The 20,513-nt window shown below is 35.9% G+C and overlaps 1 protein-coding gene across 5 annotated transcripts in view; it reads left to right on the forward strand.

Moving 5' to 3' along the window:
- The window catches only part of LOC6047584 (solute carrier family 22 member 21), an 84,521-nt gene that overhangs the window by 11,536 nt on the left and 52,472 nt on the right, over nucleotides 1-20,513 (forward strand). For 2 of the 5 annotated variants that reach the window (XM_038260615.1, XM_038260616.1), the window contains exon 1: nucleotides 19,199-19,993. Coding sequence is in view for 3 of the 5 variants with exons in the window: in XM_038260613.1 (XP_038116541.1) it covers nucleotides 10,714-11,056 (343 nt within the window). In the remaining 2 variants the exon portion in view is untranslated. Of the gene's footprint in view, nucleotides 1-10,123; nucleotides 11,057-19,198; nucleotides 19,994-20,513 lie in introns of those variants that run through there. The other 3 variants (XM_038260613.1, XM_038260612.1, XM_038260614.1) reach the window with 3 other exon arrangements.

A 20,513-nucleotide genomic window follows, 5' to 3' on the forward strand; every position in this document is an offset into this window, starting at 1 on the left:
ATTTTTTTATATCAACAGCTGCCAAAATTGTATGGAGACTTGAGGTTTTTGGGCATGGGGAAGGCACCCACAAAGTTTGTAATAAATCAAAATGTGAAGAGTTTGTTTTCTAAAATAGTTCTGAAAAAATTACTATGTCTTTCCACTCCATTACAGTGTTATCGTATAAAATTTGCTTTTAAAGATGCCTAAGGGATCAAGCCAGGGATGTCTTCTAGGATTTTCATATATTTCAAATTTTTCTTGCCACCTTTGTGCATGCTGTTATTTAATTTTTATCAAATAGTTTTGCATTCCTCACTGAGGTAAAGCTATAACTAGGGTTAGAGAATTATCACGATTTCACGGACAGCGTGAAATTCGTGAAATTTGAAGATTTCCGTATAATCCTGTGAAATTTGTCAATTTTCTCAAATCAATTCTTAAAATAATAACATAATCAATGTCAGGGTAGGTAAACCATCACCATCGCACTATCATTGATGTATATTTCGGTGCGTTCCTCGTCTCTTAAAATTTCTCTTCTCTTTCGCAGCCGAGTGATGGTCGGCTTGCTATCGCGAATATCGAAAGCCCATCACATCGACGAGAAATACCCTCTCGCTGGCTCCGATGGAACTATCGTTCCAACCGGAGAGGCACGCACACGAAATTGCTGTATACATACACTGGAGCTCACGCACACAAATGAACTCATTTCTACAGGGCTTACGGGCGAGAGAATTTCACGATTGCTCTTTCTCTTGCTTTTTGAGCGAGGGGACTGGCTGTGTGAGAGATTTTTTTCCGTCTTACGCATCGGTTTGTTCGTTGCTCGCTATTTCATCGGCGTCGTTTTCGCTTCGCTCTCTTGATGCAGTTTTGGGAGAACGCCAAAAATTTGATGATTTGAGCGAGGGACGATATCTAAAAGCCCTCGCCATCGGCGAGGAAACGAGTAAATACCATCCCTGATCAATGTTTCTTTGATGAATGACTTTTTAAGTAAATTTTATTAGTTTTCAATTTAAAAGTGTGATATGAACCATTTGAAAAATTGTTAGAAAAACCTACATTAACATGAAATTGATAGAACATTTACTAAGAAGTGAATGCAGCGATCACTAAAATGATGTTAACAAAAATCAATAAAAGAAAAAAATATAATCTCGCATTTTTTTTATAAATTCTATATTTTTCAACCGAAACTTGTTAAAAAGTGATTTTTTTAAATTTATTTTAGAAATCAATGAATAGCAAACATTCTTGTAAAAGTAACATCAAGTGGAAAAAGTCGTCTTTCTCTTTTCCTCCGGCCAATGATCTAACCGGAGGAGCAAAAAAAAAATAGATTGACAAATTGAATTTCATCAGAGTAAAGAAAAATATTAAGTAAATAGATTGCTATTTACAAGATAATCTAAAAAAGTTTATCAATTTTACTCAGAACTAACTTAATTTAGTAATATTTTCATGACCCCAAGTAACAATTCAATCATTATTTAATTTGATATTTGAAACATATAATTTTATAAGAAATTCAAAGAGTCATGCTTGGTTTATTCAACATAAAATTATTATTTATTTGTTAGTTTTTTTTTCGATTTAGTTTTTTTATCTTTAAAGTCATCTCTTAAGAACATTTCACCTGTTTAATTTTCACGATATTTCATTATTTGCGTAAATGGCTCCCGTGGAAGTTAAAACAAAATGTTTGTTTTCTGTTTGGATTTTTAATAACATTTTGAAGATTTCGTTAAAGATTAAATTATTTTTGCCTATTGATTTTAAATTTAGTTTTTGAAAAGTGAGTTTAAAAGTTCATTGAAAACTCAAAAAATATTTTCAACTGGGCAAAATGTCGCAAACAAAGTTATTTTAATTATTAGATTGTTTTGTTGAATTTGGATTTGATATGAAATTCAATAAAATGTAAAGGATAAAATAGTAGCAAATCAGCGAAAACTGTTTAGCTATATTAGTCGAACATTAAAAAGCAGCTCAATAAATGGCTATAAGTGGATTTTTTTTAAATTACTTTAAGTTTTTTAGTGTCACGTTAAAATAAAGCTATGATTTTGTAAGTTTATTCAAAACAAGCATGAAAAGTACTTTCTGAGATAGTTATTTTAATATTTTTCACGTTCCGCGGAATTTCCGTGAAATTTGGTATTTTGAAATTAAGGTCCCCGTGAAATTTGCAATTTTTGAGCGTGAAAAATCACTAAGGTTAACCCTGCTTTAAAAATGAACTTTTTATTTGAAGCTCGAAACCCCAAAAAAAATGTCTGTGGGTATGTGTGTGTTGTGTATGTGACCAAAAATGTCACTAAGTTTTCTCAGCACTGGCTGAACCATTTTTGACCAAACCAGTCGCATTCGACTTGGTTCCGGGTCTCATACGGTGCAATTGAATTGTTTGAAGTTTTGATAAGTAGTTCAAAAGTTATGTATAAAAATGTGTTTTTGCATATTTTCGAAAATTGAATGATTGCAGGAAATCACACCAAATATCATCATGTTATATATCGTTGGTTAGGTTATCGAAATACCTTTCCAACGAGTCCAAAATATTGAAAATCTGACAACCCTTTCTCGAGTTATGACCACATAAGTGATATTTATGAACTTTTTGAAGCCGGATCACATTTAAATGTATTTAAACGATGTCCGGATCCATCATCCAATCTATCGTTGGTTAGGTTATAAAAAGACCTTTTCAACGAGTCCAAAAAATTGACGATCTGGCAACACTGCTTCGAGTTATGACCGCTTAGGTGATATTTATGTACATTTTTGTAGTAGGATCTCACTCAATGTAAAAAAAGTCCTTATCGATTATCCGACCCATAGTCGGTTAGGTAATCGAAAGACCTTTCCAACGAGCCCAAAATATTAAAAATCTGGCAACCCTGCTCGAGTTTTGACCACTAAAATGAAATGTATGTACTTTGTTATTTCGGATCTTAGAAAAATTGATGAAATTTGTGTCTAAACCCATCTTATTACTCATTGTTGGTAAAGAGTGAGGAAGGCATCAACCACATAGGTGGATTAAGTTAGTTTTTGAAATGAATTTTTGATGTCAATTCAATTTTGTTCGCCTGATCATCCAATCAAAAATTCAGAATAATCGAGTTTTTTTTATCAAAACTTCACCCAATTATTCCAAATTCTTTCATATTGCTACCAACTTCATCAGATCCGTTTTGAGCATAATTTTGCCGGGACAATAACTATATACAGCATAAACAGGCAGCATCTGCCGATCTTTCGCGGTGCACCGAAGAAAACACAACCTTCCATAATTACAGCGCAGCGCAGCATGTTTATTGGCAGCTGAGCGCGTAAATCGTCGTGATTGACGCGATCAGAGCGGTCGGAGAGCGATGCGCCCAATTCGGGCTGCTCGTTCGATGTGTTTGTTGGGTTGGTTCTAAGCGATAGGGTGGTTCTTAATTTGATGTACTCCATGCTGAGAGATTTTCGATAACCCTGCCAACTGCTCCGTCTCTGGTCAACGCTAAAACCTGTCAAGTACCGGCTACCGGTACAGGTTGATTTGTACTGCCCGTGTGTTTAGTTATTGTAGAGTACCCAGCTCCCTGTGCACATGTTGATTTGGCGCGGACACCAACAAAAAAAAACAGCATCAGCGCTGCTGCAAGGGGCATCGTCGGCGCGAGATCATCACGTCAGTATCGTTGCGGTCAGCCATCGTGATGGACGGCGGCGGCGGGACAGCTCGGCGTGACAGTTTGGCGTTCGTTTAGCCGTATATCGGGGGCGCGCTTTAGTGCTGCTTAACGGGCTTCCGCTAACCGCATAGTGTCGCGATAACGCACCGACTTTTGCCTTTACCTGAAGTGCTGCTGGACTTAAACTGAAAGCTGCTCGCGCATCGATTGATTAATAAAGACATTTACACTGTGTTTTATCGCTGCACCGTGCCTAACTAGTGCTTAATTATAATCGGAATCTTGATAATACGCGCGTCGCCCTCGTCCGATCGATCGGCCATCGTGAGTTAGTGAGTGAGTGAGCGTCCGCGAGTATCTCGACTTGACTCGACGACGCAGATTAACATACTACAATTATAGAGTTCAAACGCGCGATGAAGAATGCAGCCGCTGCAGCAGAGGAGGCACGACTTGGCGATCGATTCTCGGGATAAGATATCAGACTTTGCGGATTGAGATGTTTGTTTTGAATTAGTGGAATAGTTTTTGCTTCTCTTTGATGCGCTCGCCTTGTCGAGACGGGCGGGGAATAATTGATTAAATTCATCTGATAGGATCGGATATTCGTCGTGTTTACCTGAATGATTGAAATTGCTAATGGAATATCAATGACCACTTATTGATACAAGGATTTGAATTTATTGGACATTATAGGGTGCGCTGTGACGAATTGGTGATTAGAAGGTGTGACCAATATCTTATTTCCAAGACTTCGTCAATAGATTTAAATCTTCTGATGTAGTGTTACGTTTCAGTTTATAATTATATTGTCTATGTTCGATAATTTTCCGATCTAAACTTTCGGGAAAAATCAAACGAAAGCATCTAATCTGCACTAACATTGAAATTGACTATTATGCCAAAATAAGTATTCTGAGAAATATGTGTTCTTGTGATCGACACCAAATTTCCGCCTAGGTAGGGTATATGTCCCTATTTTGTGCCCACTAAGCAGTGCGCACTTTAAATTTGATTTTAAATGCTGCTATAGGTAGCCTAGCTTTTATTACAAGAATAAGTTAGGTTTTTAACGCTAAAGTTTGTTCTCAATCACAATTTTAAAACATTTTTGGTACCTATTTTGGGTTTATTGCTCCTGGAATCCAACCTTCAATGTCCCTAGTAGAGCCTCCGAAATTCGGTCGACAAACATGCTAAATCATATTGATGTTTTAATCCACAAAACAATATTAGGATGATTGATTTCACTTGCATTACGTTCATAACTGGTATGGGCATCATTTCTATCATTCATTTAAGAGTTTTAAAGATAATTTAATATTTGTTTCATAGCCTATTAATAAACCCGTAATATGCGAGAAAGACTGTAACATGTGAAAAGTGCACACACACTGTCACAGTTTGAAATAGTGTAAATACAGCCATGCTCCGAGGTGAACGAAGTAACCTTAATCAATGATTTGCTTGATTTGGTGGCAGTTTAGTGATTGCTTTTGAAATGGGATTGTGCAAACCACCATCACAAACACATTGCCGGTGGTTGGAGATTCGGGGAAAGGCTCTCATTTGTGTGCCGAGTGATGAAAACCGTGACGCTGAGTGTCAACAAGCGGTAAGTAAAAGTGGTGAAATTTTTTGGCCTAATGGGCAACCAGCAATTTGTAAAGAAACATGTGAAGAGTGATCTATTTATTGCTTTATCGAGAAATTAAAAAGAGAGATGTGAGCCGGTAACATGGAGTGAAACTTTCACAGCTGTCATGGAATACTTCACAGCAGCTTGACAGAAAGTTTAACTCCATGTTGCAATTTTAATTTCTCGATTTCAAATTTAAGAGGAAAAAGTGAATTATTCTTGCCCATCAAAATGAATGACACCACGTATTACTCTCAAGTGGCGTTAAATAAAGTTTTGTTTTGATTTTTTGTTTTTTTTTCTTCGGCAGCCAGAACGTAACATTTTTAGTGACATTAATGTTTTGGAAGATGCGTTGGAAAATTCTCTACCACCTGGAGCAAAAATCAAAAGTGGATAATAGCCTTTCCTTCAATGATGGCCAGTAGTAGCCTAGGATATTTGTCCCTATTTTGGGCCTAGTACCTATTTTGGGTCTAGCAAAGTTAATTCAACGAAATGTTCTGTGTTTATCTTCATTTTCGAAGGCAAGAATAATTAGCTTTTTCCTCTTGAATTACAAATAAAGCAATAAATATATCACTATTCACTTTTTACTTGGCAAATTGCTAGTTGCTCATTAGGTCAAAAAATTTCACCACTTTAACTTACCGCTTATCGCTCAGCACACGGATGAGAGCCATCCCTCGAATCTCCAACCACCGGCAATGTGTTTTTGTTGGTGGGTTCCACAATCCCGTTGCAAAAACTGTCACTAAAATGCCACCATATCAATAAAATACTTCGTTACATACTATCTTATTTACAGTATGTAAAAAAAGTATTTACACCCATTGGGCACTATGCACATTTTGTGATGAAACATGTGAAGATTTAAAGTTTGACAGGAATCTAGTACTACGTTTTGTTCAGAAACTCATGCCAAACATTTTGCTAAAAAAGCTCATGAAAAGATGATTTCTATAAAAAGTTACATAACAAATACTATTACGAAAATAAAAAAGGTGCAAAAAAAGTTTGTACACTATTCGAAAAATTAACATAAATAATGTTATTTGATGACAAATCACCATAAATCCAATCTCCCAACTCCAAATAGGCATCCTTGACTGATTAAAAAAATAATTTGGATTGAATATAAAGTTTACTAACTACTTAGTATAAAAGTTTATATAACTCTGGAAATTCTATATAAAACTTATCGAAACTTAATTTTGCAAACTTTTAATTCAACTAAATGTCAATATATTACCATAGAATTGCTAAATAAACATTTTGGAGTGGGTATAACACCGTTTTGGGGGTATTTGTATCGATAGAATAGATTTTTCGTTGGAATTTCGTACCAACCCGGAATTACGTCGTAGGAAAAATCCGCCGGCATCCGAACCGGTCCACGATTCACAAGTCAACCTATGTGGAATCGGAAAGGGCATAAAATTTCCGATCTTTTGATACCCATACATCTAGGTTTTCTTTAAAACCTACGTTTTTAAATACCTAAGCAAAAACGTTGTTATGGTTTCGTTTGAGCAACCTGCCGAAAATGTATGGAATTTCGTAATTTTTGTTCTCGTGGATCAAACTTACTTTTTGCCCAGGTATTTAAAAACGTAGGTTTTAGAGAAAACCTAGATGTATGGGTACCAAAAGATCGGAAATTTTATGCCCTTTCCGATTCCACATAGGTTGACTTGTGAATCGTGGACCGGTTCGGATGCTGGCGGATTTTCCTACGACGTAATTCCGGGTTGGTACGAAATTCCAACGAAAAATCTATTCTAGCGATACAAAGACCCCCAAAACGGTGTTATACCCACTCCCAAATGTTTATTTAGCAATTCTATGGTAATATATTGACATTAAGTTGAATTAGAAGTTTTCAAAATTAAGTTTCGATAAGTTTTATATATAATTTCCAGAGTTATATAAACTTTTATACTAAGTAGTTAGTAAACTTTATATTTAATCCAAATTATTTTTTTAATCAGTCAATGATGCCTATTTGAAGTTGGGAGACTGGATTTATGGTGATTTGTCAACAAATAACATTATTTATGTTTATTTTTCGAAAGGTGTACACACTTTTTTTGCACCCTTTTTTATTTTCGTAATAGTATTTGTTATGTAACTTTTTATAGAAATTATCTTTTCATGAGCTTTTTTATAGCAAAATGTTTGGCATGAGTTTCTGAACAAAACGTAGTACTAAATTTCTGTCAAACTTTAAATTTTTCACATGTTTCATCACAAAATGTGCATAGTGCCCAATGGGTGTAAATGCTTTTTTTACATACTGTATGTACCATAAGCTGGGCTGTCTATCTCAGCCTTAGAGAATACATCAAATTAAAAGTGTACTCGGCTTAGTAGGCCCAAAATAGGGACAAATGCCCTAGCTACAATCACTTAGCGTAGAAAATTGTACATAGCGTTGAAACTTGAATCCATGGAAACAAATCAGAAAATTAAACTTTCATTGTCTACAGTATGTAAAAAAAGTATTTACACCCCTTGGGCATTATGCACATTTTGTGATGAAACATGTAAAAAATTTAAAGTTTGACAGGAACCTAGTAGTACGTTTTGTTCAAAAACTCATGCCAAACATTTTGCTACAAAAAGCTCATGAAAAGATGATTTCTATAAAAAGTTATATAACAAATACTATTACGAAAATAAAAAAGGCGCAAAAAAAGTATGTACACCTTTAAAAAAATTAACATAAATAATGTTATTTGTTGACAAATCACCATAAATCCAGTCTCCCAACTCCAAATAGGCATCCTTGACTGATTAAAAAAATAATTTGGATTGAATATAAAGTTTACTAACTACTTAGTATAAAAGATTATATAACTCTGGAAATTCTATATAAAACTTATCTAAACTTAATTTTGCAAACTTTTAATTCAACTAAATGTCAATATATTACCATAGAATCATTAAATAAACATTTTGGAGTGGGTATAACACCGTTTTGGGGGTCTTTGTATCGCTAGAATAGATTTTTCGTTGGAATTTCGTACCAACCCGGAATTACGTCGTAGGAAAATCCGCCGGCATCCGAACCGGTCCACGATTCACAAGTCAACCTATGTGGAATCGGAAAGGGCATAAAATTTCCGATCTTTTGATACCCAAACATCTATGTTTTCTTTAAAACCTACGTTTTTAAATACCTGGGCAAAAAGTATGTTTGATCCACGAGAACAAAAATTACGATATTCCATACATTTTTGGCAGGTTGCTCAAACGAAACCATAACAACGTTTTTGCCTAGGTATTTAAAAACCTGGGTGTTATAGAAAAGCTGGATGTATGGGTATCAAAAGATCGGAAATTTTATGCTCTTTCCGATGCCATACAGGTTGACTTGTGAATTGTGGACCGGTTCGGATGCCGGCGGATTTTCCGACGACGTAATTCCGGGTTGGTACGAAATTCCAACGAAAAATCTATTCTAGCGATACAAAGACCCCCAAAACGGTGTTATACCCACTCCAAAATGTTTAAATAGCAATTCTATGGTAATATATTGACATTTATTTGAATTAAAAGTTTGCAAAATTAAGTTTAGATAAGTTTTATATAGAATTTCCAGAGTTATATAAACTTTTATACTAAGTAGTTAGTAAACTTTATATTCAATCCACATTCTTTTTTTAATCAGTCAAGGATGCCTATTTGGAGTTGGGAGACTGGATTTATGGTGATTTGTCAACAAATAACATTATTTATGTTAATTTTTCGAAAGGTGTACAAACTTTTTTTGCACCTTTTTTATTTTCGTAATAGTATTTGTTATATAACTTTTATAGAAATCATCTTTTCATGAGTTTTTTGTAGCAAAATGTTTGGCATGAGTTTCTGAACAAAACGTAGTACTAGGTTCCTGTCAAACTTTAATTTTTTTACATGTTTCATCACAAAATGTGCATAGTGCCCAAGGGGTGTAAATACTTTTTTTACATACTGTACATCCTGAGATATTCCAAAAGAGCAAGAAAACATAGTTTTATCAATAAAATAAAAAATGAACGATGGAAAATAAATACAAGAATTCATCTGTTCTGCTAAACCCCGAATCTGTTTAAAAATGACCTGTCTGTTGCCATTAACTTTGCTGGTCATTAGTTAATTGCCTGGAAATTCTTCCCCGACTTTCTGGTGCAGTTTCGAATGCATCTGCTACACATGCGAAACGAAATCGTCATGTGAAAACAGGCAACCAGGTATTTTCACCCACTCTGCCTCTGGCACACAAAGTTGAATCATTCCCGCCGAGCTGACGGACGAGAGCAGATTCGGAAAGGCCAACCCAGGTGTGTAGGGGAAGTGGTAGGAATTTCAGCGCTATTTGCTTACAATTCGAACGCGTGTAACTGTCAATTAGGCTGGGAGTAGAAATTTGAGCCAGTTAAATCTCGCTCTCACATGAACGCAGCAAATGGACACATTAACTTTTGTGTGAGCAGCGTCTGATGCACACCTTGATTGAGGGGCCGGTGCTGAGTGAGTGCATTCAGGTGGAATTAAGATTGACGTCTGTTTGAAAATTGCCGAGAAATCATTGGTTGTTCATTGGAGATTTAAGATTCAAGATAAACTAAATCCATACAATTTCGGTTGGAACCATGTTGTAGGTTGATCAAACATGATATTTTAAAATTTATTTATTTTCATAATATTCTTGAACTTTTTAAAGTTAAAATGCAAAACAGGTCCCAGTTTTTTAAGCAGAATCCAACATAGTAATTTAAGCAACAAGCTGTAACAATAAGGTCTATTTTTTTGATCTCAATTGAATTTAAAATATCTCAATTGAATTAAAAATATTTGGAATTGTCAACATAGCATTTAATTTCTGTCTTCGATAAATTTTCAGCTAAACAACCACAAACCTTGTTTACCTACCTGAGCGATTCGCACGTGGTTTTGCCGCCTCCTCCTTCGGCCGTCATCCGGGGGCAGGCCCAACTGGCCACGGACGCCAGTGCTCGTTCAGGGGACAGTTTTGCATACAATTAGAACTACTCCGACTGGCTGGCCGGCCGCTTGCAAATCAACACACTAATTAACCACATGTGACACGACGACGACGCACAGGTCCAACAGGGGTGGGAGGCAATTTCCAGCCGGGTTCACTATGTTATCAACAAATTCCCAGATGTAGAAGCGGATTGACCGTTGAACGGTGATGTGGTCAGTGCGACTCGGTGCCGTATCGGTCCTAAGTGAGTTCTCAGTGCGTGAAATTCCGCAGTACGCAGTGTCGACTCAGTGAAAGTGGCGTGAATAAGGGGAAGGCGATCGTGGTGAAATTAGTGGTGAAAACGGTGATCCTGGTGATCTGGAAGCGTTAATTGGAGGAAATATAACCGACCAAAGTTCGGAATGGCCCACAGGTGGTCCCTGACGGGGAACAGTGCTGGTGGTGGGGCAGGAGGAGGAACCGCTAGTGGTTCCGCCAGTAAAGAGTGTGGGGATGAGTTTGAAATCGCAGTTCTGTTGGATAGATCTGACTCGCGGTCGTCCGCGGCTCCCCGAATCATCGCGAGGGGGAACCAGCGACGAACCGTCAATGACGGTGGTCAGCGGCAGCACAATGATCGCACTTCCGGTGTCGATGATGGGCGTGACAGCGATGACGAAGAACGGATTATGATTTTGGACGAGCAGCAGCATCAGCAACTGCCGTCGCAGTCCAAGCGATGCAAGCGCAATGGAAATGCGAAAGGTGAGTCGAAATGAGATGTTTGGATTTATTTAGGTGTTTTTTTTGCGATTTGGCATTGGCATTGGTGATGGTAACTATTATTAGAACGCCAGAGATGGATCATAATGTATGTTTCGGCAATTTAGTTCCTTTCATGCAGTTTGTCATTAGTTATTTGGTTCGTAAGCAGACATTTCAAAGGTCGGAGAATCATTTTATCCGCGACCATTTTAATTCGTTTCGTTAAATTGTTTTGATTCTTTTCTAGAATTGCAAATGCCAAATTATACATTTAAAGAAAAATTTTATTCTTAGTTCTAAAATTTATGATAAAATGATAAAATGCATCCCAACCCCGCCTTCAGACGGGTTTCGATCTGAAAAATCGCCAAAAATCCATTTTCAAATAATTTTTGATGTTTAAAAGGCATTGGAACGAAGACTTGTTTTATATAACTTTGCCAATGCTTTATAAAATGTATTTTTATTAGGGATCAACTTTGGCTGGGTTTTTTACTAACATTTTCTATATTTTAAATAAAAAGAAATATGCAGTAATTTTTGAAGTGCAGTAATTTTTGAAGTGTTGATAAAGTGTCTTTAAAAACGTGAAAAATTAGAAAGGCAAAATGTAATGATAGGAGGTGGTAGAATAGGCCAAATATTTCCAAAAATTAAGATAAACTTAACAAGATAAATGCAAATTAAAATACTTTAAAAAAAAACAAGAAAAACATAAAACAAGAGAAGTAAAGTTTTTCGTAGAACACCTGTTGCTCAAAATGACCTCCTAAACACGGGAAAAATAAAAATTTCGAAAAAATGGCCAATAAAGGGTTGAGGGAAGAACCCAACACGGCAAGTTTTTCAAAGATTAAAAAATCTTCTATAGTTTGGATTTAATAATAAGATACAGTCTAAGCTCGACTATCTCAAGATTTGAAACCTTTGGCTAATCGAATCGAAAAACAATATTTTTTATTGTTTTTTTTAACATCAAATTGAAGTTTAGTAACCAATATTAGTTAAATTTGAGTGACTTATTGCCAGTCATATGTTCGCCATATTGACGGCACACAAGATATTTGAGCACAACGAAAAAAATGATATATAGAATCCGAACATTTGATCATCGATAGCTTGGACTGTATTTTTTAAAGTATATATCTATTCTGTAAATTGTGCTATCTCACGCATGTAAATCTTGGAAATTGATTTTGAAAATATAAAACGGAATCGACGTAACACCTTAGGGGAGATGGGGGTAAGACGGCCACCCTAAGGGAGAAGTCTAATAAAATTTACACAACAGATTATTTTGATCTCAAATTACGTACATATTGTTCTACTACTAGTCCATTATAGAAATGACATAAATTAGTTAGTCTAAAAACCAATTTTCAATACTTTTCAGGAATTTTAAAAAATAATTGAAATCGTATATATATGAAATACGCGGGTAAGACGGCCACCCATGTGGGGTAAGACGGCCAGTGCTATAAATCAACTTAATAACTTTGCTAAATCCACCCAAATTCCTACAAGGTTGGTTGAACAGACTTCTCTGAACATCATAACTATTTTGGTTGAAAAATCAGGTTTCAAATGTGAAGAAAAATGCTGTTTAAAAATTTTCATATTTTGGCTCAGTGAATTTCATATTATTGCGACCACATTTTATGAAAAACTGTGAATTTTTACTACAAAACAAACACAATTTGATGCAAAATAATTAGTTTGTGTATTTTGATTAGAATAAGTAAATCAAAATTATGTAAACAATATTAAATTAGCGATTTTTATGAAAAGTTTGATAAGATTTCATATTATTCAATGAGTTTTGCTATATCACAGTAAAGAATGTTGTCGAAACGGTAGTTAACAGCATTTTGATTAAAAATGGATAGTTTTATTGAAAATGCTTTTCCTTATCTACAAATATGTCATAATAGTCAAAAACCGTCAAAAATATAACCTATATCAATTAAAATCTACAAATTACGGGTGGCCGTCTTACCCCGGAGGAGGTGGCCGTCTTGCCCCAAATAAATTATTTTTTAAACAATTTTTGTAAATAGCTCATCGCATTTTCTAAACTTTTTCGAGGGACATAATCTAGGAAAACTTCAATTTAACATGAAAAATATTTGAAGACAGGAAAACATATTGTTATCTAACAAAATGCCTAAGTTGTAATTCATGAAAATTACATCCAGTTTCAAGTTCAAAAATTATTTGTTTATTTTGAGCTATTTTTATACTATTTCAAACAATATTTTTGGCAAAGGTGACTCCATATGCATTATTTAGCATGAGGAACAGTATTGCTAAACATTTTAGTAATATTCATTAGCATACTTAGTAAAACAGTGGGGTGGCCGTCTTACCCCGCCTGGCCGTCTTACCCCCAGCTCCCCTATAATGTGGCCCTCTTAAACCTTGCGGTGTCGTCAACGGATCCACAGGCGTGTATCGTTCTTTTTGCGACAAGACTCTGCCTCCCGGGTCTCCTAAGTGTGAAGGTATGGCACGGTGAGAGGGGGCACCGAAAACCTATATTTACACCTAGAATTTTTTGCGTCACCTCGGAATTCGAACCAGCGACCTCTGGATTGTGAGTCCAGTGCGCGGTCCGATTGATCCACATAGGCAGACAAAATATAATGCAATGAAAATGTATTTTGGACTTTGCACGTCAGTTTTTCGCCTTCCTTACTGAGGTAAGGCTATGATCATGTTCTAAAAATGAACTTCAATTATTTCCGGATTTCTTGCTTGTCCAGTTTTTGGAAAGAAGTGAATAAGGCAACTTCCATACAGGAGGATGTAGTTAGTTTTTTTCTTATTCTTTCCTATTTTTTTTGAATGTTTAAAAAACTGCTTACATTTAAAAGCTAAAGCTCAAAAAAGTATTGAAATCCTTATTCTCATTCAAAATGTAGGTGCTCAATTTTTTGAATCATTCAGCTCTAGAACGATAATTTTGAAATATTTAATTATTAAAACATGCAATCCCTATTCTCTTAAAAAAACTAAAATAAAAATAAAACATGCTTGTTTTGAATATGTTTCCTTTATAAAACTCAATTTGATTCTTTTTAAAACGTATCGTGAAGTGCATAAAAAACCTTGAAATTATGCAAAAATAATGATCTCTTAGCTTTCAATATTTTGTGCATTGGACTTTGTTTTCGCTATTTTTTCAGCCTTTTTTACCTTTTTATATTTGACCTTAAATCATTTAATTTTTTAACTTCACTGATTCAAAAAGCTATCAGATTGTTAAAAGTTGCACAAGTCATCTCCTTCCGCAACAAAGTCAACAGTTTGGAGATTTATGGCTTAACAATGTTCAATTTCGAAAGGGTTCAATTTACCAGTTGCCAATATCTTCAACCTTTATCATCCGTAAAACCACGGAGATAGAACCACACAACCATGGGACAAAAACCCACAAGTCGTGCCGTGCTGCAAAAATATGTACATGTTAAATCATATTTATGCCGCGATTATGCTAATTCGCTATGCATTATTCGCATATCATCAGCTTTTGGCGCGAAACTTTTACTCTTGGCTCCGTCTACGACGACGGCGACGAGGATGGTGGTGATGCTTTTTAATGCCATCTTGAGTAAGGTTGTCCTTCTTCTATTCTTGTGCTAAGGCTTCGGTTGTACCTGTGGGTACTGCTCCATAATCGAGGAGAAAGTGGTGAGTTTTACTTTTAACAAAATAGTTGTCCGTGGAAATTGTATAAATTTGTAGCTTTGGATGAAGAGTTTACATTTACAAAATTTCAAATTGAATGAATTTTAGTTGCTGCCAAGGGAAATGACTTCCCTCAGAAGTTTGTTGAATCGTTCTGTTTCAATTTGTTTCACTAACCAGTTCAAATAGCTATTTCCAGTTTAAAATATGCAAATGTGGTGAGGCGTGAAACTTACGATGTCAACGCCATGAATCAGCAGTGCCGTAATAGAATAAACGGCTAAACTAAATAAAATCTATTGAAAAATTAGACCTGAAACTGCTTTCGGCACCTTTGCCTTGTTGCGAAGCTCAACTTTTCAACATCTTCATAAAGGCAGGTTCGTGTGATGTAAGTGTAGTAGGAACCATTTCCGCTTGTCACTCAGTAAACATGACTTACAATAATCAGATAATTTGAAGAATCCTTACGTTCCTCATTCTCAGTCAGTTATTTAATCATCGTTGTACGTTGGTTTCCTGTATTTTAATCGAAATTGATTTTTTTGGTGTTGGTTTTAACGATTTCATTTTGTTTTAGCTAGATTATTCCATAATGTAATATTTTTAACTGATAATTCGAATTAAATTGTTAAATTGTGAATTAGCAAAAACGACCAGCATCGTGACACAAGCCAATTTTGTCACGCGACGTTTTCAAATTTGTCACATCACCTACTTTTCCGTGCAACAAGTTCCAAAGTTGCGTTGCATCGTTCCGTTCCGTACAGCGTGCAACATCTCCCCCCACCCCGTTAGTCAGTTTTGTTTTGATGCCGTCTCGTTCTCGCGCCTGTTTCCACCCAATTTCCACCCTCCTCCACATTGCGACTCCATGAGTGATTCAATGTTTGCTACAATGTTGCTACCAGCCGCTCTCAGTGTGAGATGTTCTTACAGCATTTTTCTCATTTTTGTTCTCACGGCTCTTCATTTCTCCCTCATATGTAGCGTCCACTCTCCTCTCTCTCTCTTGACGGTTATGGGGAAAATTTGTGTTGTTTATGTTTGTTTATGTTTTGCCGGATTTTGTTTTGTTTTTTCCATCTCAAGTATAATAGACAAAATTATGTTTTGCACTTCGAATTGTATATTTTACAATTTTGTGAATTTTCAAATTTCAACGTAGTGTTTTGTTCTGCGGACTATGTTGTTTGTTATTATTTTTTTTTTGAAGACGGGAAGGGGAAAGTGGGGCAAGTTAAACAAGCTAAGAATATGCTCGTTAAACCCATAAAAATCGTAAAAACAGTCGTATAATTTGATAATCATCTTATTTCAGGTCTTGAAGTTTAAATGAGTTTAAAAAATGGTTTTGTACCATAAAATAATGATTTTAAAATTATTGTTTTTCAGTTACACATTCTACAACTAGGTGGGCGAGGCGACACAATGCATGAAAAATAATGTTCATTTGATTAAAAATGAATTGTTATTAATTAGAAACATGATATTATATTGTATTTGAAACATTTCATTAATTTTTTAGAAGAGATAATGATATCTTAAACTTTAACTTTTTTCGAAAGACTAACATTATTTAGCCAAATACATAATAAATTGTGTTTATTTATTTTTTCACTTTAAACATAAAGTTAAGTTTTGCGACGCGATTTCAGTCAGTCTGGAATGCATGATTTACCCAATTATTTGTTTCCTGCGCGGGTGAAGTGGACATTATGCGCATGTCTTAGTTGATACATGTGCAATTAATTCTTGTTTTTGCAGATTTTTATACTTTTTTTTCGAAATTTCGGAGACAAAATTGGTAAAAAATATTGGATAAATTTTGAATGATATTGGATAAATTTTGAATGTTTTAAATGAAACTTTTTTCTTCATGATGATTTTACAAAATTTTACGCAGTTCATGAGATTTATCAATAGGGGGCCATCCATAAACTACGTGGACACGGTACGGTTGACGATTGTCCACGCTTCATACAAAAATATTTTGTTTGTATGGAAATTGTATACGAAAGGGAGAGGGAGGGGAGGGGGTGTAGATTTCCAAAAAAGTGTCCACGTGGTTTATGAATGATCCCTAGGATGTCATAATTAGAGATATTTGAACATTTGTTAAACTTCTGGAAAATTTGTCATGTTGGTAAAGGTCCATCCATAAACCACGTGGACATCTTAGGGGTAGGGGTGGTTCGACGATTGTCCACACACTAAAAAAAAATGAAATATTACATTTGACGTAATCGTTGAATTAACCTATTATTGCATCATGTAAACATATTTTCTCTGTAATATTGTATATATTCTGACGTAAATTGATGAAATTCTCATGGGCACACATCTGCATTATGTGAAACCTAAAATTACATTACAAATAATCCATTATTACGCTTTATTTGATGCACATAACAAGAGCATCAAATTTGATGTAATTTTACATCAAATGAAACCCAAATACACGCGCTTCAGCTGTCACATTTTCGTCTGAGTGGAGAAATGTCAAAACGTTCTCCACGAGGTCGCTAGGAATATTTTTTGCAGAGGCGCTCTAGATTATCTTCAATTTTGATCATTTACTGGCCAGAACCTGCGCCCGTTTGGAATAAAGGTAAAGTTATTAATGAATATAGTGGTGAAACAGATCGCTGATGTTTTTCGTCGTCTCGTTTTTGTCAGGTTGCGGGTGGAATCATGGAACATTTACACATGATTGGATTGTTCCGGCAAGCCGCTGTTTATGATGTTTTTGGCTGAACACCTTCTTTACACCAAAGAGGATGTTCCAGGAGTGGATTGAAGTGTAGTGCACAAGTAGTGAGTTCCCTCCAGTTGTGCCACTTTGATGCCTTCTCCCGTGGAGTGGCCAACTCATATCCTCATATACTCATAACGGCAAGACGGAAGATTGCAAGTGGAAATAAAGCCGAAGCCGAAATTCGCGCGGAAAATTGAAGAAAAAAAAAACATTTTGAGCTGTGGGTGATGTTTGTCATGAAATTATATAGTAACAATTAAAAAATAGTTTTGGAAAAACAGATTTTCTTTATTGCAACAAGATCCACCGAAATGTCGTTTAAACTGATCCACCGAAATGTCGTTTAATGTAATTTTAAACGACCTTGGATGATTGATGGTCGTGTAATTTTACGTCTTATTCAACGCTAATTTAGGTCTGATTTGATGCTCCAGTTTAACCGAAAATTAACGTCATGATTCGAATTCCCGGACGCTTCGAAACCCGGACACCTCATCTTGTTTTATCAGTTATTTGGATACAAGTTCGCATTTTGAATGTCAAAACTGTGTTGTTTGATGAATTCTAACATCAACTTTCATTTAAAGTTTGTTTGAACGCTGTAGTTAATGCCAAAATAATTAAATAAAATAAAATTATAGGATTACCAAAAATGAGAACATTTCACGTGAAATATATCATAGGCGTCCGAAGCTCAGGGAAGGCGAAGCAGAAATTTATGGTTTTGATTTCCTTAAATTCTAGCAAATTTTTGTATAAACTATCGATTGTTTTGATGTTAACAGCTAATTTGAGACCTAATGAATGCCATTCACTAACATTTCAGTCCAAATTTTTGTGATTCATTAGCAAAAACGAGTGTCCGGAATTCGAAGCAAAAGTGTCCGGATTTCGAATCAGCACAACAAGTCATTTTAATTTTCAAATTCTGATGAAAAATTGTTAGAAAAGGCATATTTTGCATACGTTCTCTTAAAACTGACTGTTTATACTACATCCTGATGATATTTCTTCATTTCCAACTTATTACATGATTTTTTGTCAGCTATAACGAAAATGATATGCTACTAAGTGTCCGGATTTCGAATCATGACGTTACACGTTTTTTTCGTAGTGTACACGTTTCATACAAAAAAACGTGGTTTATGGATGGTCCCTAAACAAACGACGCCATATTACCAATGTTGTTCGGTAGCGCTTATCAGCGTTTCGTGTGAACTCTGAGCTTGACAATCAAAAATAAGAAATCGAAAAACGACCATGATTCGATAATCCGAAGTGAAATTTATCCAAGTCCTTCGGATAATCAAGTCTGTATATGACATCGTGTTGATTAGTCTTAAGCAATTAAGTTCAGTCAACATTGACGTTATACAATGATACATAAGTGGTTTTTAAAACTTCTTTATGTTATTACCAACTTAGACCATAGGTAACGTTGACCACCGATCAACACGTGCTGCTGGTTCAAATTCGAAATGAACCGTTTGAGAGTGTATTAAACTTTCTCTCCCACTCTCTCGGCCTTCCCACTCTCTGTTTTGAAAACGTGCGATAACACTCTCGCCCTCTCTCCGCACAGCATCCGCCGTTGAGATGCTGATTCGAGCAGTAGATGTGATGCTGTAAGACTGTCGGATGCTGTGTGTGAAACAGGCGCGCGCTCGATTTGGTCCGCGAAACAGACGCTAAAATGTTGCAAAATATCGCTGGCAACGTTCAGTTCACGCTGTGAATTCGCTCGATTACGACGTGTTTTCCCCCCCAGCCAGGTTGGAGTGTGTGAGACCATTTTGGAGGTTGAAGTTTGGTTTGGTTGCTTTTCCCGCGCGAATTTTCCTGCAACAGTTGAAGGCATTTTTCCGGAGAACAGTTTTTCCCAGTCAGACAGAAGTTGGAGAAAAGGTTTGGAACTGGGGACGGTTTCTTGACCCCCGGCAGGCAGAACCAAGGGCAGTGTGGACGTTATCAGCACGTCGGGTGTTGCTTAGTGTGTCTGGTGGTTTGAAGTGGTTCCAAAATTTTGCACCGACACTATCGGCTAGTACTTGAAAAAACAAAAAAAAAAAACGCAGGCAGCCTGCAGCGTCCTCCACTTAACCAATCAGAAACCAAAATTTTGGGAAATTCAAAATTAACGATTGGCAGTGTGAGCGGTGTCGGTTTCCGGGTTTATTCGTTTCTCAAAGTGAAGTGGTTTTTGTGAAGTCTGCCGATAAAGGCCAAGAAAGTTTTCCGAATTTTCCGACAGCGTCGCTTGATAGAAGAAAACGAAAGCTGAAAACTGCGAATCTACGTTCTAGAAATATTTGGCAGTGTACTTAAGTGTTGTTGCCGGGAAGACAGGAAGGCAGATCTGGGCTGGTAACAGAAGGTGGCGTCCGGAAGATCGAAACCAGCTGGCCTGTGTTTGTAAAGTGGGGGCAGTGAACAGTTTGCAGATTTTGGCTATCCAGTGAACATCGTGACGGAACGGTCAACTTGTGATTCTGGTAAATATAACTATAGTATGGCACTTTATGTTATAAAATCTGGATGGTATACAACTTAATGGGGAAATATGTTGTTAATGTTGATAATGGTGTTAATTTTTAGTACATTTTTGCGGTGAAAATAGCTTTTTTTTTTAAATTTTGTCCTCGATTTTTTGATAAACTAAAACTTTACAAAAAGCTTTCAGCAGCTAATGAAACATTTTCAATTCAAAACCGGTATAGGTCTAATTATTGTTAACTGTCCAAACTAGATTATTCAAAGTTCTCGCAACATTTTTTTCTTTAATTAACCGCATCATGAAGAAGATATATTTCTCATTGTCTTAGTTTGGGTCTTTGGCTCATATATTACCCTAAAAAATGCCTCAAAGTGATCTAGTAATAGCCATTATTGCGGTGTTTGAATATTGAAAATATTCATTAGATAATCTAACAGGTAATCAATCACTCGAATCTGACTAATTTGGAGCCGTTGAATTCCATTTGATTCCATTTGAGAGCAAGAAATTAAAATTTC

The sequence above is a fragment of the Culex quinquefasciatus genome, chromosome 3 (assembly GCF_015732765.1).
Source record: "Culex quinquefasciatus strain JHB chromosome 3, VPISU_Cqui_1.0_pri_paternal, whole genome shotgun sequence".
NCBI lineage: Eukaryota > Metazoa > Arthropoda > Insecta > Diptera > Culicidae > Culex > Culex quinquefasciatus.